Source organism: Lissotriton vulgaris, chromosome 7 (assembly GCF_964263255.1).
Source record: "Lissotriton vulgaris chromosome 7, aLisVul1.2, whole genome shotgun sequence".
NCBI classification, from domain to species: Eukaryota; Metazoa; Chordata; class Amphibia; order Caudata; family Salamandridae; genus Lissotriton; species Lissotriton vulgaris.
Genome location: NC_141695.1, coordinates 1663761069 through 1663784481, shown reverse-complemented (window position 1 = coordinate 1663784481; position 23413 = coordinate 1663761069). Strand labels below are relative to the sequence as shown.

The following is a 23413-nucleotide window of genomic DNA, read 5'->3' as shown; positions in this document are numbered from 1 at the left end:
CTTTTTGCAAAGTGAGGGTGAGATCTCTATTAACTGCTTTTTCAAAAGTTAGAACTTGTGGAGGTACAAGATTAACAGGGGGGCAAAACGTAGACGGTTGTCTCAACCCAGTATTAGAGTCGATAGATTCCGCTTCCGTTTCTTTATCTTTAAAGAAAAAGTGTAATCTCACTTTGCGAAAAAAGTTAGCCATTTCCCAAGTCACTTTAAAAGGATCGCCATAGTTGGTACTTACAAAACCCAAGCCTCTGTTGAGTATCTTTTCCTCACTCTCAGTCAACTCTCTGGAGCTCAGATTTATTACTAATCCGACTCGCTGCTCGTCCCTGCTTGCCCCTTTTGTTCTTCTTGAAGCTGAGCAGAGTCTGTGGTGACGGAGGTGGACTCCAATGAACTTGTGGTCTCTGGTGTCTGCGTCTGCCTCTCTGTTGTCCTCGGCCAAACCCTAAAAAATGCTGGTTAGGAAAATTACCTTGAAAGTTTTGATAGGGTAGCATTGGGCCCATGGGGCCCATTGGGCCAGGGGGAAAGGGTGGTTGCCAGGGATTTTGTTGCCACCATGGAGGAAATTGGTTAAAGGAGCCCCCTCTGCCTCTTTGTTTTCCGCCTTGAGCGGATGAATCGGAATCGCTAGAGTTGGTTTTGTCATCAGATGATGAACCATAACCCGATCCAAGTCTACGACCTTTGTTATTGAGATCAGGTAGAACATAACCATCACTAGTGTATGGGTATACTTTCTCAAATTTGAATTTTGCTAAGTCCTTTTTAAATTTTTCCATTTTTGAACACAGAATATTATCTTTAAATTCTTTATTGGTCTTGTTTGATTCTTCCTGGTTTTTCTTAAAGGACGTACTAATAGTGGTCTTGATTTGGTTCTCGAGTACCTGTATCTCTATTAGGATGGTGTCTGCCACGCGCTTTGCAGTTTTAATAATTAAATACTTGGTTTACTATAAGTCCCCAGTAAAGTGCACCAGGAGTGCCATGGCTTGTAAATACAAATGCTGCTGGTGGGCTTGCAGCACTGGTTGTGCCACCCACAGAAGCGGCCTAGTAAAATGTGCCTATGGTCTGCCATTTCAAGACCTGCGTGCAGTCTGGTACTGTCATGCTAACTGCTTAAGTACACCTACTTGCCAGTCCCTAAACCTTCCCTTAACTTCATATTAGTCACCCCTATGGTAGGCCCAAGGGCAGGGTGCATTGTAAGCATAAGGTAGGACATGCTCTGATGTGTGTGGCATGTCCTAATAGTGAATTACAGCCATTTTCGTTTTACACTATTGTAAGGCTACCTACTCTCCATAGGCGAGAATGGGCTGCTGGAATTATTACACTCTATAATCCCAGCAGACTCAGAGAGCATGGTAGAAAGTCAAGTTTAGTATGCCTGAACTCAGAATAATAAAATACTTCTTTTAGTAAAGTTTATTTTAATATCCTGTGTTTGCAAATACTACTTTTAGAAAGTTAGTATTTGCTTGCCTAACCATTTCAGCCCGCCTCTGCTCTGATGTGTATCTACTATCTGGTTTCTGTGTGTGACAGGGCTGTGGAATTCCAGGGGACAGGCTGTGGTTAACCGGTGGTGAATAGAGAGATTACACCAGGATGGGTGGGGGGAGTGCCCCTTGACTCTGAAGAGGGCTGTGCTCTGCCACCACAATGCTGGCTCTGCCCCCTGGGGAGCGACTGATGACTCTGCCCTGCACCTGGTCCAGAAAGAGGGAAGACTGTCAACAGAGTGTTCCTGACTGTACTTGTCATGACAATGCTGGCTCCACCTCCTGAGGAGCGTCTGATGTCCCTGCCCTGCACACTGAAAGAAGAAGCCAGGGCCTGAAAAACAAAGTGCTCAGAGACTGACTGGATGGCCTGCGAAACAAAAGAAATGGTGTATAAAAGTAGGAGCCCTGCTCCTAAGAAATCAGATCCTGTTTACGCCAAAAAGAATCTCTGCCTGAAGAGAAGGACCTAGGAAAGCTGCATGGAGGACTACTGTCTCTAGCCTGAGAGACTTGCCTGTGGTGGGTGCCTTGCTGCAAGAAGGAGAGAGTTAGAAAAATACTGAGAGACTTTTTAAATTCAACTTGTGCATTTGAACAATCTCCAAGGGCTTGCTGGTGAATTTGCCCCCCAGGAACATTGGGCGCTACCCCCCCTGAAAAGTGAAGCTGCTGTGAGTGTGCATCGTCCCCGCAGCCCTACCAAGGAGAAGCTGAGCGCACCGTGAGGAAATTGCTGTGCCCTCTGCTAGGCCTTGGGCACCCCCTTCCCGCCGAGCAAAGCAACTACTACGTGGTAAGCCCCAGCTTGCACCGCAAGACCAGCCCCGCTGGCCCAAGCACAGTGACTGCCGCCTGCCTGACTGTGGTCTGCACCGCAAGAACGGACCCCTCCTTGTGCCCGTCTTCCCCGAGGTGAAATTGGCCTGAAATCTGCAGCCGCCGCCGTTCGTGAACAGCAGCGGCGCGTGGAGAGAAGGAGTACGCGCTGTACTCTTGGAGACCTTCGTTCGCCTATCGCACTGCTTCCCGGGGCCCTGCCCCCTCTTCTCAGGACTGGAGCGCACTGCAGGAAAGACCCGGCCCGCTACGCAACGCAGCCGCCGCGAGCCGTCGCTCGCCAACAAAGGAAGACCGCACCGCGACGTGGGACGACCCCTCTACGTCTGCCTGTATCCGCCCCGCACCCCTACGAACAAAAGTTACTGTACGCCTTAACCAGGTGCGAGTCTCACTGCTATCCAACGACTCGCCCCGCCTTGCTCTACACGAATCTACACCAGGTACGCCTGATCGTACCCTGCGCTCCGGACTGCAGTGTCCGCGCAGCGCGTGTGCTGAGACCGCCCCGCACTACGAGTCGCACGAGTCTAGTACGACTCGTACACCCTGTTTGGTTCGCTTATCGTACGCGCACAGGAGCGCTCCAGAGTGCCCAGACCTAGAACGAAAAGCGCAAAAGCCATAGTAACAGTGCCTGAAGCACAGGGAAGCCGGCTTTAGAAGTATTTAACCCCTTCCAGGCCCTGAACTTTGCAACTGAGGCCTACATCTGGCTTTTGAACATTGAGGCATCATTTTAAAAGTAACTTGAACCATTTTTGAAGTACTGGGAAGCCGTTTTGAGAGTAATTGAAACTATTCAAAGTACTGTCCATTATACTCAAAAACTGTGGCATAGTATGAGTAACTGGAATCATTTTGAAAGCGTTTAAACTGTATTTACAAGCCTGCTTGAGAGTTTTATATATATAAAGGAATATATTTTTACAGAACTACAGTCTTGTGTCCCTGTGTTGTGGGTTGGTGATTTATTTTATGTGTTCTATAAATGCTTAACCATATGTGCTCTGGCGTTTAGCCTTGTCTGCTCGCGCCACGCCGCCTAGAGGGTGAGCAGGGGTTATTTCTGGGAGTAGTCCTTTGCCCTGACTTAGAGGAGAGGATCCTTGCTTGTCACAAGTGAATACTTGCGCCAACCAGAGACCCCCAATTCTAACATCCTGCATATGCTCTGGACTTGTCCCCTTGTATCTACCTTTTGGACAGGCATCTCCGCAGAATTGGGGGAACTCACAGGCATAGACCGATGGAATAGGCCAGAACAGTGTCTCTTGGGTTTATAGCCCCAGTCGAGACGCTCCAAGATTGTTACGTTTTGCTGACCTGACCCTGCTACTGTCAGAGAGGCTTACGACTAGACACTGTAAGTCCCCACTGGCTCCACAAGTGGCTCAGTGGTGAGAGGCGGTGAATCACTAGGGACTTGCAGAAAGCGGGACTTTGCGCTGGGAGGAATATAGAGGACGGCACAAAAAACAATTTCACTTGAATGGATGCCCTCTTGAAAGGCTTTAAAGCGCTGTGTGTGACATCGAAGGATGAAGGCTAAATGCACATATTCTTGATGGGCCCCTGGCGCATGGTATCCCTCTATACCACCTCTCATGTTTGAATATGCCCTACTATGGGCAACACCGATAATGTGTTGCTTGAACATGAAATACCTTGAAAAAAACAATAGACTAGAGGCTTTTGGCAAAGCAGGAACACTTATAATTAATAAATGCAGCTTTGAGCACATGTCAAAGGCATACGGTCTGAGGCCTGTCTCAATTTACAGTTGGTCTAACAAAGACTTTTATACAGTTTGGTGAATGTAATAAAATGTTTCCGCCAAACTTTTTTTGGTAAGGAATGTGTACCTCTGTCTTTTGAGTCATAATCAAGGTATTAGATGAGGAATCTTGGTGGGCCTCGAACTTGTGTGCACACAGTGCGTGTGGGTAACATGTCATGATGGATGGCATGGAGAGCCCGTGATCACTGTGTGTAATGTGTCTTGATTGGCTAAGTGTTCATATGGCATCTGACTTTCTTTTTGGGGGGGACGCATGTACCCCTCCGGCCTTGTGTCCTTTATTGGGACGATCTCCCTGGACCAATGTGGTGTCGCTGCGCCTATCTGTGGGACAGATCTGGGATTTCCTCTTTGCAGGTTTGTCTGCTAGTAATGTGTCACTCCAGCTGTGATCTATCAATCAATCAATCAATCAGGGAATTTATAAAGCGCACTACTTACCCGTTAGGGTCTCAAGTCGCTGGGGGGGGGGAGGTGGGATAGCTGCTGCTAATGGTCGAAGAGCCAGGTCTTGAGCAGTCTTTTGAAGGCCGGCAGGTCTGCGGTCTGTCGTAGGTGGAGGGGGAGGGCGTTCCAGGTCTTTGCGGCGCGATAGGAGAATGATCGCCCCCCAGCGGTGGTTCTGTGGATGCGTGGGACGGAGGCCAGGGACAGGTCGGCGGAGCAGAGTTTCCTGTTGGGCATGTAGAAGGAGAGTCTGTTGTTGAGGTAGGCTGGGCCGCTCATGTGGAGGGCTTTGTGTGCGTGGATCATGAGTTTGAATGTGATTCTTTTGTCGACGGGGAGCCAGTGCAGGTTTCTCAGGTGCGGGGTGATGTGGTCTCGGCGTGAGACGTCTAGGTTCAGGCGTGCGGAGGCGTTCTCAATTCTTTGGAGTCTGTTGATAAGTTTGGACGGGGCTCCGGCGTAGAGGGCGTTTCCGTAGTCGAGCCGGCTGCTGACAAGGGCGTGGGTGAAAGTTTTTTGTGTGTCTGCAGGGATCCATCTGTAGATCTTGCGGAGCATAAGGAGTATGTGGAAGCAGGAGGAGGAGACTGCGTTGACTTGGTTGGTCATGCTGAGCTTGGAGTCAAGGCTGACCCCTAGGTTGCGTGCGTGGTTGGTAGGTGCCGGGGGGGGGGGGGGTTTCCCAGTGATGCAGGCCACCAGGAGTCGTCCCAGGCTGATGGGTTGGGCCCAAGGATGAGGATCTCCATTTTGTCTGTGTTCATCTTAAGCCGGCTTGCCTCCATAAATCAGTGACCTCGGGCATCGGTCTCGGGGCCTGCCTAACTACGTATTTCTGTGTCTGGGTTGACGTGGAGTTCACAACAGGCAAATTGGTTAATAAAGATGCACTTTTTTTTTTGTATATGAATGTATCGTTGTTCATAATGACATCAACTTTTTCAATATTAACATTCCCTCCTCTAGTTGAAGTTTTAACTATACTATCTAACCCCTACTTCATGGCGGTAACTTTGGGGGATTGTTGTTCTTTGACTTGACAATCAATCCTTTCCTAGTTGCTTGCATTCTAGTCCAATTTGAGTACTTCTTTCTGATAGATACATCTGCCGTGTGGATTCCTCACCTTGTGAATATCCCCTTGCGTCAGCAGCATTCGGAAATTCTTTTTGTAGCCACGTCGTGGTCGGAGCTCAAGCACCAAATACAGTCCTGGTGCGGGTCCGTAACGGACATCATTTTTCCACATTCCCTGCAGGGCTCAAAACCCGTCTTCTTTGTCGACATTTTAACGAACAAAGTGACAAGAGAACTGGAAACAACGAAGAAATACAGCTAAAGAGTAACTAGAAGCTACAGAGTATCCCAAAAACCGTTAGCGTCGACGACGCGGAAAAAAGGGAACTGATGTCATCACGCCGGCGTGGGCCTATTGTAGGCGTCGGTGACGTCAGCGGAGTCGCGGGCGATGCCGTGACTCTATGACGTCCGAGTCCACGTCGGCGCGAGGCTACAAAAAGAATTTCCGAATACTGCTGACGCAAGGGGATATTCACAAGGTGAGGAATCCACAGGCAGATATAGTATCTACCAGAAAAAGCGTTACCGAAGGTAAGTAACTTGTTCTTTTGTACAGCAGGAAATCTCCATTTGCACGGAGCCACACACAAACAAGAACACAATCAAAATGGGTAGCAATGACGTGCACAATCCAGAAAGCCACTGGGGCGTCCAGGAGAACCAATTTGAGAACCACACCTGCTCACAGGCATCTCCCTCCTCATGTTTGTCTCTTTGTAAACTGTGCAGTACTTGAATGGCAACAGTCAATGTCCCATTATCAAAGTAATTGCCTGGGATAAACGTGCAGCAGGATGCACCAATCTTGGCACACATCCCTCCCTCCATCTCTGTCATTAAGTCTAACTCATGCTGGTGCTGCATCACAATGAGGCAGATTGCTCTCAGTTCTTCCTTGATCTAATTAAGGCCAAGCTCAGTGCTGTTCACCATTTTAATCATTTCCTATCTGGTGATTTGAAGCCAGGGGGCAGGGGGCGTTGGCTTAAGTGTGCATGGTGAAGAACGGTATGGACCCTCCTGACGATACTTATGAATCCAAGAACAGTCTAAATTCTGTCCTTGTACTGAACCCAGACAAAATAATCTGCAGTTCTTTTTTCATGAGGCTGATGCAGCAAGCTTGTCTTCTTCATTAGCAGGTGCTGGTACACGCCCAATAGTTCTTCCCTACGAATGACCAGGGTAGGGGTCTGTATGGTGACAAGAGAGCAAAGTCCACGCCTTCCGGGGACAAGCTGATTGTAGCCAAACTTGCTACACTGCCAGTACAAATCAATCAACGTGGAGGTCCCCATTGCATATCCGAGATGTGCATGACCCTGCCACAGTTTTCAGTTGTACCCAGTGGAAGCGATCCTTTACCTCTGAAACATAAGGAATACAGTGTAAGTTTCCCTACAATTAGGGTTTGCCCCTTTCCTTCAAGCCAAGTGTATCCACCCACCTTGGTATCCCAGATTTTCTGACAAGGGGTGTCTATGCTTCTGTCCAACTCTCCCCTATGAGACCCGTTTCCCTTCGTATCATCGATCTGGATGGGCCTATACAGGAACTTCATGTCGGGGGTCCAGTTGTTAAAGAAGACTGCCCCGGATATGCTAAAAGTCAACCTCAGACCACAAATCGAGGCAGGAGTGTGGGTGTTTGGGCATTGATTTGGGGGTTTCACTACCTCCAAGAATAAGTTCTCTGGGAAGTCTCGGGCCAAACAGCATCCTTCCTTATGGTGCCTTTCCTGTGCATCCTTCTCAGTTTGAATATTGCTAGGCTCGATAAAAAGGAATAGAGCCATTTGGTTGGTCTCGTATTGGTCAAACTCACTACTACTCTGTGTGGTTCTAGCTTGTTGGGCTGGGTTTTGGCCCGAATCCTGCATAAGTATAAGTGGAGAAAGCATTTTGCTTTTTTGGGGGCTACCTCTTGGGACAAGTAAAGTCTATCATTGCCTACTGCATGCGGTATCAGCGAACAGACGTAACACGACCAAGCTTGTGTCTTAGAACCCATTGTAGTCATTTGCTGATACCAAGTTGTCATGAGCCGGACTACGGAGGGGTAGCTACCTCTTCTGGCGTGTAAGAGCCATCAGAACCACAACTACCAGAAGGCTTAGCACGAGGGAGGAGCCCAAGTCTATTTAGGGGTCTGCCTCCCGGAGAGCGTTGTACGTGATTTTGTTTGATTCTTCGGAGTTTCGAACCCTGGATTGATCGCCTAGGTTGTGTTCAGACTTGGGCGTACCTTGATCGAGTTGTGGGGCGTTCGGCGGCTGCTGCGTGTCCTGGAGTTTGTCTGCAATTCCTGAGCAGCCGGTAGGAAAGTTCCCGGCATGTTGAAGCGGGAAAGGCTGCTAAATCCTGTGGCGGCATTCCCACCTTTAGGTTCCCTCGGCCGAGAGAACACGAGCGGGAAATTACTTGCTCTCCTTCCGAGCGTTCAGCGGCTGCTGAATGCGATACCGACACCGGCTGGTGTTGAGGTTTCCGCGAGGGAGAGACGGATTGGACTCGCTGCATCCACCGATCCGTGAGTTGTTGTATCACTGGAACGTAGAGCTAGCGCGTTCTTGGAGAAAACGCTACAGGAACTTGTTTGTTATATCAACACTGTTGCTTCTGATGGTATTGGAACTGTATGCAAACTAAAACCTGGATTGTGGAATAGTGAACACTGGACTATGGATATGCATAGTTGCTTTTTGAGGAACTGTTAAAGACTCAATTGGTCGTTTTTTGGAGCACTCTTTTTCTTTGCACTTGGATTCACTTAGGGTAGTAGGATTTTAGTTTGGTGATCCCAGGAAGGCTGGAAGGTGTGTGAGTAATCGCATGGGACGAGTGTCTGGGGAGGGTGAAGCAGTGTAATCGATGCTTACCGTGTTCATTGCTTTCCAGAGTGGTGCGCTTTATTTGGAAGAGGGCTTCCACACTACCTACCGGGAAGGAAAGGAAAGCTTAGCTAGTCCCCATGGTAGGTGGTGTTTTAGTGAGAAAATACTGAAAGTAGTTAGATTGTAACCTGTATTAATGCCTGTTTGTTCTTCTTGGTTTTTTCTCTCCTTACAGCCTCCTGTCCCGTTCCAGTCCTATCCTGGCCTTTTTTCCCTCACCTGATTTCCTTATTCTCTGTTAAGTTGAGTTTCAGAGGATAGGGCAGTCTGGAGGTGGACCCCTATATAGCATCGCCCTGATCCTGAGGATACGCGGTCGTGACACAATTACTGTGTAAAAAGGGCGCTGTGTAGTGCATGTGGAATGCTAGTGTTTAGGTTGGTTAAAATTATAAGTGACATGGGAGAGATCCAAGCGCTGTGATAGTTTTTGAACAGACTCCAATTAGCCGGATGCCCCTTTGGCAGCGAATAGGTGTGGCAGCACCCAAACGAGACAGAGGGTACATAGAAGTGCAAAAATACATAACTTGTGATTGAAAATCGCAGGTCTCTGATATGGATTCAGGGAGGATGTCTGTGGCCCTCTGGTTATCGGGTGTTTTCGTTACACATTTCGATCAAAATGTTCCCAGTGCAGTTCGCAAGTCTGACTCATACACTTGAGATCCGCATTGGGGTGATGACGTGACAGCTGAAAGGTGGTGCACTTGGTAGTTCTATTTCAGTCCTGTTGGATAAGACCTTGGTTCATTTGTTAAATTAGAAATACATTGCATATGCGTCGTTGTTAATGATTGTTTCTTTGGGGTTTCATATTTCACTAAGGGGTGTTCACCACACTCCATTTACTCCATTTTTTTTTGTGGGGCACCAGAAAGTGTTCCTGGTATCTTTTGATGCTTAAAAGCTAAAAGCTGGATTATGGTTATGGGTGATCAGGAGGATTTTTCTATTTTATGAGTCCTTGTTCCAAACTGAGTCCTCAGATTAGTGTTTTAGGGAGTGTTCTTGTGATTAAAGGGATGGATCTATCCGTTTTTATCTAGGGTTTTATGGGTGTCGCCAGTTTCCTGAGACTCCGTCTCTCCTGCCTGGGGGTGCCATCGGTGCGGATAACTTTTCATCCTACAGGTGCGTGGGACAGTACAAGGAGGGGGCGTGTCTCTGTTAAGTGTTAGTGGTTGCAACATGCCCTGAGGTCATGTCTCTCTCGGCATGCGGTGTATAACGTGCCCCTCCCTTGTGGTGCCAGATCTCTCGGTTCCACCATTTCTCAAGAAGTTTCTCTTTTTTGGCTAACTTGGCTCTACTTTTGTTGGGTTTTAGGCGCTACTCTAGATCTTGTGCAAGCTGCTATCTCAGTTAACATGAGGCATAGGGGATCGGAAAGTTGTTCTATGACTTCCTTGTACCCCTGATTGCCGCCTTGCCGTGTTCGAGGTCGGGCTTACTTCTTTCTCCGGATGGTGTATGTTAGGCCTGGTTTGTTTGTCACCTGCTAGGCCTGTCACGGGGGTGAGCGCATTCTGTGTTCTACTCTCACCTGGAGCTGTGATGAACTTAGCAGCCTCCCCTCTCCCTCGGACCATGCCTTCTTAGTTGTGTTTGGATCTGTGGTTCTTGGCTCGGGCTAGGAATTTCCACCTAGTGGACGTGCTCCTGATACTTATTTTGAGTGTGTTAACGTACGGTGACCAGACTTTGGCTATTCTAGTTTTTGTGGGCGCTGTTGGAACTACACGCCTTACTGGAAACATGGGTCCCCGCCGAATACCTGAGAATGGGGACCTTTTGACCGGTTATTGGAACCTGTCCCATTTGACATTGAGTGCGGGGACCTGGGTACCTACTTTTTAAGTATTTGGTCTGGGAGCTGCCCCCCCTTTCAAACTGCCCCCCTCTGAGTCATGGCTGGCTGGCCACACCCTGGGGGATCTGCAGAAGAGTGAAGCCTTGACTCCTGCAGGCACCCTTGATGGCGGACTTTAGTGAGAATACCCGATCGGCAGAACACATATAGCAGCCTTAAATCCCTAGATGGAAATAAAAGTTTGTAATATCTTATTAGTCCTTATTTTGGCTTTTTACAATTAATTATTGGGATGTGGTTGAATGGGTGGTATTTTAGTCTGCAGATTTATCTGACTGCGCAGTTAGATTCTGTGTTGGTGTGAAGGCATTACCTCCCAGACAGTTGACTCTCGATGCCGAGGCTATGGCCCTAGTCCCTGTTGGGCTGAGTTCCCTGTTTACGGTTGCTGTTTCCACGTGTTTGTCCACTACCTGATCCCTGTTGCGAGGGTGCGGCGGCTGACTGCCTCCCTGCTGTTGAATTTAATGTGCATTCAGATTTCCCTGTGCTTGATTTTGTGAATTAGGATTTTATGGTAGCTGACCCTGGCCCATCGATCTCGGTTTGTGGTACGCTTTTAACTGGATTTGGCCTGCCAGGTGGCCCATGTTGTGGCAATAGTCACCTTCCCTAAGGTCTGGTTGCTGCTAACCTTCCTGGCCTCTGCCACGATAGCTAGGTTAAAGCCCTCTGAGGTTTTGCAGTGGAGCCCTCTTTAAAACTGGTACCATTTGCACGTACGCAGCCAATGTGCCCCCCCCAGGGCGGTCTTTTTCAATTTGTGTTGGACCAATTTAACATTATCTCGCTGGGCTTGCTCCTGTTTGGGGATCATCCTTGTGGGTCGCAGAGTGGGGGTGTGTGTGTCTGCCTGCTCGTCTCATATTCAACCTTCCTCTCCCTGCGATTAGTGGAGACATTTCCTCATGGTGGGCTTCTGTTTCCCTTATGCGCAGCATTCTTTACGATAGCTACACATTCAGGTATTGTGTTTGACAGCGAAAAGAGGTTGTTAAGTAGGGTGGACTCACCTCATTGACCAGGCAACCTTGTTTCCGCTGCACCCAGGTGTGCGGAGGTGCCATGGCGAAAAGATTGCCTGAGCTCAGTGTTTCAAAAGTTGTATTGGATCCAGCCCGTACACATATTGCCCCTTCATGCCTTACCTCTTTTTCTCACTTTTTATCCCAGAGGACCCAGTGTAGTGTACTCGCAACTCTTTTCCTCTTTACCTACCCTATCAGTTACAAAAGTTTTTCTGTTTAGCTGTCTCAACTAGGAGGTGGTGCATGCAGCATGCCCACTGTTTAACGAGTTTGCCAACTCCCAGGAGTCCTCCCATGTATGGCAACAATGCCTCAGTGAAGGTGGTCTGGTTGGTAGGTGGTGTCTTTGCTGGTATACTTGTCATCCGCCCAGCGGTAGGGTGCGACCCCCTTCAGGAAGGAAACCTCCTCCTCAGGGATGGTGAGGTTAAGTGCCCAAGATTTGGTGTGGTTAATTTTAAGACCTGACGCCTGCTCAAACAGTGAGAGGGCTTCGTGCACCGCTGGGAGGGATATCCGAGGGTTCGTAAGAGTAAGGATCAGATCGTCCGCGAATAGCGCCACCTTGTTGATGCGTCCCCCGTGGGGGATACCGTGGATGCCAGGAGCGCGTCTAATCAGCTCCGCCAGCGGCTCAACCGCCAAGGCGAACAGGAGCGGCGAGAGCGGGCATCCCTGTCGCGTTCCCCTGTGAATCGAAAGCGGCGGTGTCAGTTGGCCATTGACCCGAATTCGGGCCTGTGGTCCGAGGTAGGGGGCCATGCACCTGGAAATCATATTAGGGCCAAGACACAGTTTCTTGAGGACCGCCCGTAGGAAGGTCCAATCGACCCGGTCGAAGGCCTTTTCCGCGTCTAGCGAGAGAAGGCAGGCCGGGATTTTCCAATGGTGCACCTTTCCCACCAAGTGCGCCAGCCTGCGGACATTGTCGGCCCCCTGCCGATCTCGTATAAATCCCACCTGGTCCGGGTTCACCAGTCCCGGCATGAGCGGGTCCAGCCGTTTGGCCAGGATCTTAGTGTAGATCTTGAGATCGGTGTTAAGGAGGGCGATGGGGCGATATGAGGCGCAGAGGTCGGGATCCTTCCCGGGCTTGGGAATCAGGGCAATTTCCGCCAGACCCATATCGGGGGACGGTCCAGTGGCGTCGGAGAAGGAGCCGTAGAGCCGCAGCAGATGCGGGCGGAGCTGGGTCAAGAACAGTCGATAGAAGGCCAACGGCAGGCCGTCCGGCCCCGGGGTTTTCCCCACGGGGAGGTCCTTGACAGCTTCCGTTATTTCCTCCTCCAGCAGAGGACCCTCCAACGAGGCTGCACACGCCGGGGACAGTGGAGACCCCTCGAAGTCCGCGAGAACGGTTTCCCGTGCCTCCGCAGAGGTGGGCTCCTCAGCATACAGAGAGGAGTAGTAATCGACAAAGGCAGCCTGCTTGGCCTTCTCTGAGGTGACGCTGGTGCCATCCTGCCGCTTGACATTGGCGATGTGGGCCCTAGCGGCACGTGCCCGCAGCCTGCCGGCTAGTAGGCGACCTACCTTGTCCCCTCCCTCGTAATACCGCTGTTTGAGCGCTAACAGGGAGTGCTCCGCCTTATTGGTGCGCAGGGTGCGGAGTTGCCCCCTGAGATTGGCGAGAGTCCTTTTTGACGCCCGCGAAGGGGTGTCCCGGTCCCGGGCCTCTGCCAGTTTGATCTCGGAAGCAAGGTCGGACTCCATCTTAAACGTTTCCTTCCGCCGTGCCACCGCCAGGGAGGTGATGTGGCCCCGAATGGTGGCCTTGAAAGCATCCCAGACCGTGTGAAAGGGCAGGTCGGGGGTGTCGTTGACGGCAAAATACGAGTCTATGGCGTCGCGGATGCTAGCGACGTCTTCTGGGTCCCGAAGGAGCCTCGGCGGGAGCACCCACCTGCGGTTACAAGAGGCGCGGGTCGGGGGATCCTGAAGCAGGAGTTCCACATGAGCGTGGTCCGACAGGGAGATGTCGGAAATAGCGGCAGCTAAGGAGTCTCGGGCCAATTCAAGGGAAGTGAAGAGGTAGTCGATCCGGGAGTACGTCCGATGGGAGTGAGAGTAGAAGGAGTAGTCTCGAGTCCCCGGGTTGTGGTAGCGCCACACATCCACGAGCCCCAGGTCGGTAAGCTGCGTTCTAAGGGTAGAGGACATCGCGCCCGTACCGCTGAAGGGGGCTCCCGCACGGTCTAACTCTGGGTCCCAAACAAGATTGAAATCTCCGCCCAAGATCACATTTGCGTCGCCCGATGGGAACTGATCCCGCAAAAGCGCCTGGAGGTATTTGTCCTGCGACTGGTTGGGTGCATACACGCAGCCTAGAGTGAACCGTGCAGAGCCCATCTGTACCGTGGCCCGGAGGAACCGCCCGTCAGCGCTCCTGAAGGGTTTCACGGGACCCCGCCTAATGCCAGCCCTGCAGAGAATTGCCACCCCCGCTGTCTTGGTGTCAGAGGATGCCCAGAATTGTGTGGGGTATCTAGGGTGTGCCATGCGTTTGGTGTCCCCCCTAAGAAGGTGCGTCTCCTGGAGGAGGATAATGTCAGGGGAGTGGTGTAGGAGGTAGCGCCATATTTGCTTCCGCTTATTGGGGGAATTGAGCCCTTTGACGTTGAGGGAGAGGACCTTCAGGGGCGCAGGAGTGTTCGCCATCATAGCACTAGGGGGGAGCGAAGTCGCGCATGATCCAGCATATCAGACCCCCCCGCAGAGAACCCCCGCAGGACCCACCACGCCACCCCTCCGCAAGCGCAGGGGGAGAGTAGTAAGAAAGGGCAGTGTGATAGAGAAGTAGGAGAAGGAAAGAGAGAAAAAAGAGAGAGTACGCAGAGAAGAAGCAGAACCAAAACAGGCCAACTGGGCCAATACACAATGTCCCAGGTACCGGACATCCTCTACCCGAGGGTTCGGATGAACTCAGGAATGTCACTTCCTACAGGACAGAGGGAGGGGGCAAAGATACGGGTAGATGGAATAAAGTTCAGTCGTCTCAGAGTCCGTGCACCCCGCTGCCCAAGGTAGTCCGGGGGTGCGTCGAGCCGTGGGGCGTACATGGTCTATGCATGATGAGGGTTTTTTAATGCTACAGACCCTAGGGTTGGAGCCCCTAGGGAAGAGTAGGCAATGGTACCATCATCAATAAAACGGATGGTCATTCCAACTTTGGCTAACAGATCTCGTGCTAATAGATTTGTGGAATGAGGTGGAATATCTAAACTGCCCTCTCACTAGAATCCTTCCTACCATTAGTTAGACTGGTTTTGTGAGGGGTGTCCTTGACATCGTACCCTAGAATCCCTGTATAACCATGGTGTCTTTCGATTAGGGACCATCCCTTCCCTTAGGCAAGATTTTGCTTCTCCTGTGTCCATTACAAAGTTGTATGGTATATTGTTTACAAGTGCTATGAGTACTGGTTCTGCTGTAGATCAGCTAGTGGTTGAAAGTGCGAGTCAGGTGTCGTTGTGTGCCCCTTCTACCTCGACCATTAGCTCCTGTCTTTCTCCCTTGGTTGACTGGCAAAATCCTGTAGTCTCACCCTCGTCATCAGATCCCAGGGGACTTAGGCCCCCTTCCTCACTCCTGCTAACTGTATTACTGTCTGAAACCACTACAAACCTCTCAGTCATTTGTATGTGCTCACCTAAATGAGTGAGAGTGCGTGTTCTCTGTGCTACTGGGGTTCTCTGGGTCGGGCGTTAAGAATGGGGGGGGGGTCCTAACTTTTGGGAGCCCTTGCATTGGACTGGGGATGATCTGTGACTGCTTGGGCCTGCTGGCCTGGTAGTCTCATATCTGAACCTAACTGCTCGTTGTTCAGCAGGGGGTCCGCCGACTTATTCAACTGGCGGATTTGAGTATCCTAATGTGGGAGTGCGGGCCAGAGCACCTCCATACCTTCATATGGTGGGGGAGGTGCAGACGCCTTGTTTTCTATCCGTAGTGCAGGACTGTCAATCTGGACCTCCTGGAAGATGGCCCATAGTTCTAATAATGCCTGTCTCTAATCTTTCTTTTGACCTCTTATTTGGTTTGTATGTAGGTTCTAATTTGTACAAGTATGTTAGTGTTGAATGTTCCCTCCCTTGGCCAGGGAAATGTATGTGCCTTCGTGTGTGTGTGTGTGTGTGTGTGTGTGTGTGTGTGTGTGCCTTTCTTGGCAAGCCTTATTACGTTTTTTTACCCTGTGTCGGGAACTGGGTTTGCATGTGTTTAATGGTGTCTCCATGATAAGTTTGGTAGTTTTAGAGGACAAGATACCTGAGCTGCTTTGTTTTTGGGATTCTCTGGTGTTGATCTGAATCGTGAGGAAAATATACACTGGGTTTACTGCTTCTACTTATGTAACTACGAGCTCGGTGCATGTACAGATGCATCAATAATTCAACAGGAACATTTCATAAACATAAATAATGCATATGAAGGGATGCAACGTAGAAAAAGTCCAATTTGTCAAAAACAGTATCTGATGGAAATTGACATTTGGCATCAATTACAGTTGATGTAAAATAGCAGCATCTTCTTATGAAACATTGGGTCATCGACAAAAACTCAATACGACAAAACACATTTTGCAGTAATTTAACAGCACCACAAAATCACACATACCTCACATCAACAATTGCATCCTGTATCACATCCAGGGGCTAAGTATAACATCTGCTCACATCCATTGGTCCAAGCAACAATCACCTCAAAAACTGACAGAGAAAAAATGATGACTTTGTCAAATAAAATATCTAGCCCGCTGTGACCAGGACAAGCTCTGCGTGATGCCTAGGACTAAGTAAGCCTGATAGTCTGTCAATGTCGGCTCTGGGACGAAGATAATAGCAATAGTTTGCAGAAAAAAGGAATAACTCGAGAATCACAGGCCCCTGTTGTCCAAACACAAGTTACACCAATCTCCCAGGTCCAAATCTTATTTCCAAAATGTCCGAATTGCACCAGCGGTTTTGCGTACCGATACCGACTGGGTCACACCCAGTAGAAAAAGCATACCTTTTGTGTTATGCCTTGCGGTCCATGTGACCAACACCTCTCCAACTGGTGGAATGAGAAACACTTTTAGACTGAAAAATAAGATTGAGGTGTCAACTCTGACAATACATACAATAAATGTTTATCTTTCCTAGCATTGAAAAAAGGTGAATTTCGCAGGATTCCCTCCCAGGCCGCGTTGCAACGACTCAGCTAAGACATATAAAATAGGTAATATGCCAGATTTCTGTCAGTGGCAGGGCGCTCTGGTTATCTTTTTATGCTTATCCTTAGTTTGCCATATGCCACATTCTTTACTAAGGTTCTGATGTAGTTTCTTACCCTCTGTGACGGCTGCTTCAGGACGACCTCCGCCCCATGGATTCAGCCGAACTTCCAAATAATTGTCGTGTCTGCTCACCTTCCTTTTGTGTCACTGTGAATCCATATGGGTGGGGTCCCCTTCCTTTGTCTGCAGTCAGGTTCGAGGTACCAATCAGCACCTAGCTGGTTCACCAAAATGTTGCTTGAACATACAATAACCTTGAAAATATAAGAAACTAGAGGTGTTTGGCAAAACAGGAACAGTTTGTTAAATTAAACAATGCGGAGGGAGCACAGTGACAGTCTGTTTCAATTTACAATCGGTTTAACATCGACTTTTATACAGTTTGTTGATGGTAATAAAATGTTTCTGGTGATCCTTTTTTGGTAAGAAATGTGTACCTCTGTCTTTGGAGCCATAAATTAAGGTGTTGGATAAGGAATTCAGGTGGGCCTCGACCTTGAATGGACACAAGGTGGCCAGTGGGTAATGTGCCCAGATGTCTAGCATGGGGAGCGTGTGATTACTTTGTGTGCTGTGTCTTGGTTGGATTAGTGTTCCTACCTTCATGTGGCATCTGACTTTATGGTGTTTTGGGAATGCAAGCACCCCTCCGGCAATGTGTGCTTTATTGGGGCCAATCTCCCTGGATCATTGTGGTGTCACTGCACCTATCTGTGGGATCGATCGTTCTTGGATTTCCTGTTCGCGCATTTGTCTGCTGGCTACGTGCCACCCCACCTGTGATCTGTCGATCAGTGACCTTGGGCCTGGGTCTCAGGGCCTGCCTAACTAGGTATTTCTGAGTCAGGGTTGACGTTGAGTTCACAAAGGGTGAATTCGACACTAAAGAGGCAATTTTATTTTTATATATGAATGTATCATTATTCATATTGACATCGATTTATAGACACTTCTTCAGGGTGCGCAGCCTGGATCCCCCCCCTCCCCCCCTCCCCTCCTCCACAGCTAGAATGCCAAGGTTGTTTCCCTCCGCACAAACAGTTCTCACAAAGATTACATACACCCTCATGCACACTGCTTCTCACACCCGGATCTTTTGATAGATGACGTAGTCAGTTTGCGGGCCGGGGGTGGGAGGAAGGTGTTAGTTTGCATTGTTTTGATTTGCTACATTACACTGTATGTCAAGACAGGTGAATATCCCATTGGTTACGCTGCAGGTTAATGCTCTATTGTCCACTGTACAATGTCTTGATCTCAGATTATGATATGACAGATGTATTGCATATCGAGTAAATGCAATAAAGTTAGTGTTAAAAAAATTTGAGGAATCAAAGAAAAGCAGGTTTAGTAGTTTCAGTATAACACTACAAAAGTATTTGAATCAATAATGATTCTTTTTATAGCATAGGCTAGAGAAATTGCAATTTCCGGTATAAGAAAGTTTTGTGAAGTTCTTTGGAGAAAATCCTCACAGTCTTGTGGTACATAGCTCGTACAAAATTTAACCGTTTGGATAGTTCTTGTTACTTTGGTGGGAAAACTGATTGATAGATATTTGCAGTCAAATGAGATTCCCTTTAAACAACTGCAAATCTAAAAAATAGAGTCATGTTCATTGCAGTTATCTGCTGTGTCCTTCCACCTACACTTACAAATAAAAGAACCCAAGATCTCCAAATGTAATTTATCAAAATGGAGTTGATGTTTAATTCTGTGCTTCCTTTTGGTCTACTAGCTCTAATTTTAGTGACCTTTTGAATATGTGATGTTTTATGTTTTTCATTAAAGAGAAATATTTTACTTTTATATATCATTTGCTTTTGGCTGTCTGCTGATTAGATATGCCTGCATTTGTTATGTGTTGCTTACATTCGTTTTAAATTGTTTCTCCTAATGTAGTGACTGGAGGAATTGATCCCATTATTAGAGTATGGAACCCATTTGTCACCACAAGTCCAGTTGCAGTAATGAAAGGTCACATGGCTTGTGTTACTCATCTCTTGGCAAATGGAAAGGAACACATCATCATCAGTGTATCAAAAGACAAGGTACGAACATTCAAGCTGATTCTATGAATACTTGTACAGAACCAAAATGTGCAAAGAAAAATTAAACAAAAACCCACCTGTGTACTAAACCGCACCGTAGCCATGCTGATGGTAGGAATGAGCTGGGGCATGCCAGAAGGGTGACTGTATATTTAATAATGGGCCATAAATATGTGAGCTTGAAGTTGACTGTTCTTAATCAGGCCTCTTCATCTAATAACATCCACTGAGGATCCGGGGGGTACGTTCAATCAGCAATGTACTTGTGATGCATCTTGAAACTAATTTAGTATAAGGTGCTTTAATGTTCATTTCAATTCTTCAGTAGTTTACCTTGACCATACTGTGGTGTAAGCTATGGGTGCTTTTACATATACCTGTTTCTTCGTATTCTGATTAGTTTTGATATTTATAAATGGTAGAATATATCGAGATGTATGTTGAATCTTGCAATATAATGTTATGCCTATTTTTAGGTTACATATATTTAACAACAAAATAAATATATTGCTAGCAGCATTTCATGTCTTAAAAAACATAATCCATCCAGTCAAATCACTACCCTAGCACGTTGGTTTTGAAGGAGAGGGAAAGCAGAGAATGGTGCTCCTATACTTATACTGTGCAAAGTGGAAAACAGACTCGCCCACTTTTACTACCTTAATGGATTGCAGGGAGGTAGTCAGTCAGTTTGTATTTTATCTTCTGCCGGAGCAAGAATCCAAGAACTCTGGTGCTTAAATTTTAACTGAAAGCTAAAGTTTTAGGAATTTTTTAGCTGCCGCTGGACTTTTTTTGAATGTCAAATTAAGAATAGAGGAGTTATTTTTCTTGATTTCTCCGGAGGTATCTCCCTCTTCATCTGTGATTCCAGTCGCTATGCCCACTCTTCTTGCCATGGGTCTTTACTGTGGTTGAAAACTGTACAAGAAGGAAGACCCTATAATGCATTTGGTCTGCCTTCCAGATTCTCAGGTAAATAAAGGACTACAACACCTGTCACAAGATATTCTACAGAAGCCTCCGGGACAGAAAGGTGGTTTGTTATATTAACAAACAGGGAGATTTAGGAAACTCAGCTGATCCTGCACCTTTAGGGTCGTTGTTAGAACTGGGTCACTAATTCAACCAGGGTAGCTTGGCGCGAGGCAGGTAGGCACCCGAAGGCTAGGTGTAAAGCATAAGTGCAGCACACATTCATACTGAGACAGGGAGGCACACGCAATAAAACGACACCACACCCGATTGTTGTTTCAACAAGACTCTTTTATCTAGACTTTTTATGCAGGTAAGTAACTTCTTTTATATACTAGGCATCCAGTAAGGCATTGAACATTCCTTCAACATCAGGCAACATTTCTGTAAATACCTCGCTATTATGTAATGGCAGACTAGGCAATCACATCCTCTGCAAGCAGATTCATTAACGGTAACATTGCATGGGTCTGGCTTCAACACTAAAACATCTCCAGTGCAAGGGCCTCATTGAGTTAATTCAACATATGCATCTGTGGCACAACAGCATTATACTATAACAAACAGAGGTGGGAGGGTCGTAGGGAAAATTTTAAAGACCTGCCCTGGTTCACATCCCCAATTTCAACATATAAACAACAAAGGGAACCGGGGGTCTAAAGGCCAATCATCTGGAAAGCTATCCTTCTCCAGTATTAGGGGTGTCTTTCATAGATTCACATGCCTGAATCATTCCCCGTCGTCGGAGTGGGAGCCCCACGGTACATAAAAAAGCAGTAATATGCCATTTGTACATAGCAAATAACAGTTATACCCAACCAGGAAGTAAAGTAGCCCCAGCTACAGTGGAAAAAACTTCCACATTAGTGACTATCCAAGTCATTATGTATAGACCAAACTGCAGCCAATCAGGCCACAGCTCCCACCAGAATGCTCTCCCCAGAGACCCAGGCTCTCAGATTTTTTACCGCACGTCGTGTGATAGGGAGTCTCTCTGAGCTCTGCTCAGTTTTTTCTCTACTTCTGAAAGATTTCACTTTCTAACATGTCTAAATCAAAGTCCTTGTTCAGGGCCTGTGAATCCTGCGGAAAAGCAAGGCTGTTTAAGGAGGATCCGCATACTCTCTGCATCTACTGCTTGTACCCTGATCATCAGGCTAAGGAGTGCAAGATTTGTCGCACCTTTCCTGCAAAGACCCTCAGGGACAGAGAGGGTCGCTTGCTGCTGTGGATTCAGCGGATTAAAGACAAGGATAACCCACTCTCTGAGGTAGGAAGTTTGGCCTCAGGGTCTTCTATGGGATCTAGAAAGAGGATGGCTGAGAGTAAGGTGACTACTCCTAAGGCTAAGGTGGCAAGACAGGCCCAGCTCACTGTAGACCCTGGTGAGCCTTCTACCTCAAAAATGAAAAAATCCTCTGAGAAATCTGTGAGGCCAACAGAATCTAAAAAGACTGTGTCTTTATTGTCACCTCAGAGGCCTGTCACCAAGGCAGCGACTACTCTGCCGTTTTCCTGTCGGGCAGCCACGGCAGTGACTTCTACTATGGCTTTTTCCTCACCAAAACCTTCTATGGTAATGTCCTCAGCGTCCTCTCCAACTTATGTGCATGTCCAGGTTCGTCCTATCTCGTCGACGAAAATAGTCACACCTCTCGACGAAGCTAATACAAGCGTCGACGACAAGCTTGCCGTCGACAACAGCCTTACCGTCGACGAAGAAGACCTTGCCGTCGACGACATCAGCGTCGACGAAGCTGCCGTCGACGATTCCATCGTCGACGGCCCCGTCGACGAAGTCATCGTCGACGGCCTCGACGACGAAGAAAACAGTCCCATCGACGGCCCCGTCGACGAAGAAGGTAGTCCCGTCGACGGTTCCCTCGTCGACAACGAAGTCCATCTCGTCGACGAGGACTAAACAGCCACAGTCGTCGACGGAGCAATTATCGTCGACGAGTACATCGTCGACGACGAAGACAAAACAACAAGAAACAGATTTGACAATGGCACAAGAGAATCCAACAACACCAAGGCTGTCATCTTGCACAGATCTTCAAGTTTGGTCAGCAAGGAGCAATGTGATCCCGCTGCCATCTCCAGCCACCACTGCGGCACTATTACAAAAGCGTTCATCACAGTCTGCATCTATGTCGCCACTAAAAATGCCAGACAGGCTCTTGGATTCTGAGGAAGATGAATCTGGTGATGAGTTATTTCAGGCAGCGGAGAGCCCATCTGATTTGCTTATACAAATAAAAGATCAGGAGGAAGAAGAGCAAGTGATACAACCGCCTAGGTTGGAGACTGAACCAACACCAGGGATGCAAATGCCAATGGAACTTTTCCAAAATTTGCAGTATATGTTGAGTGATTATTATCGCCATTTTCCGCCTTCAGAGTCAGGCGAATCACAAATCACTTCTCCACGGCCTCGAGTAACCCCGACTCCAATGGCTACAATGCCAGAAGAAGCGGAGCATGCCCGACCATCAACACCGATGTCCTACCATCAAACGAAGGGTGAGAATACTGATGAGGAAGCTCATGAAGAAGGTGAATTAGATAAAACGGACTCGTCGGAGTATGAAGATTATCAAGCTGACACACCTTCTCCAGATGAACAACCAAAAGCTGAGTCACCACCGGTGGATATTGCAAATTTCCATAGGATTATGGACAAAGCAACTAAGAGATTTCTCATTACCATGGAGGCTAAACAGGACGAATGTTTCCTGTACGACTTTAAGAGTTTAACTCAGAGGCAAAGTTGGTCTATTCCTATTATAGACTTTATTTGGAAAGAAGGTTTAAAGATCATGGCCACACCAAATTATTTACCTGCGGTTTTACCGCGAGTGGATAAAAAGTACAGGGCACCAACTTCTTCACCTGCTTGCCTGATCGGCCAGGCCAAGACGGAGTCAGTCATTGCGCAAGCAGCTCAAAAGAGAGCAAAGAACCCGTCATCTCAGATCTCCACTCCTACGGACAGAGATGGGAGGCGACTCAATACCATTGGGAAAAAGGTATCGACTATTGCAGCGACCACAGTTAGGGCTGCTAATTCGCTGGCAATTCTCGGCAGGTATGATAGGCAGATGTGGTCAGACATATCGCCATACATTCAAAAACTGCCTGAACCAGACCGGACCGAAGCCACAAAAATTCTGCAGGAAGGGGAATGTGCTTCGTCGGAGATCATTGATGCTGCAGTGGACGTAGCAGCTACAGGATTCAGGCAGTTGGCAGGAGCTGCAGTCCTTAGAAGAGAGGGATGGTTGAAATCTACATCCTTTAGGCAGGAGGTGCAAGCCAAGGTGTTGAATATGGCTTATGATGGCAAGTACCTATTCGGCTCGCATGTGGATGAGGCTTTGCAAGCCATCAAGAAAGATACAGAAACTGCACGATCGTTGGGTACTCTGCAGTACCGGAAATCTTCCTTTCGTGGTGCTAGAGGAAGAGGTAACTTCACAAATAGAGGAGGATATTACCAACAACGATCATATACGAACAACCAAAATAACCAAAGGTTCCAGCCATACAAGCAACAAACTTATGGCCAAAGAAGAAATAATTATTCACAGCCCCGAGGGAAAACAACATATCGGGGCAGAGACAACACTAACAAAAAGT

The 23413-nt window shown here is 48.0% G+C and overlaps 1 protein-coding gene across 1 annotated transcript in view; it reads left to right on the top strand.

Moving 5' to 3' along the window:
- The window catches only part of EFCAB8 (EF-hand calcium binding domain 8), a 1673324-nt gene that overhangs the window by 683310 nt on the left and 966601 nt on the right, over nucleotides 1–23413 (top strand). Inside the window, exon 10 of the mRNA XM_086932659.1 lies at nucleotides 18651–18799. Coding sequence (XP_086788785.1) covers nucleotides 18651–18799 — 149 coding nt within the window. The remainder of the gene's footprint in view (nucleotides 1–18650; nucleotides 18800–23413) is intronic.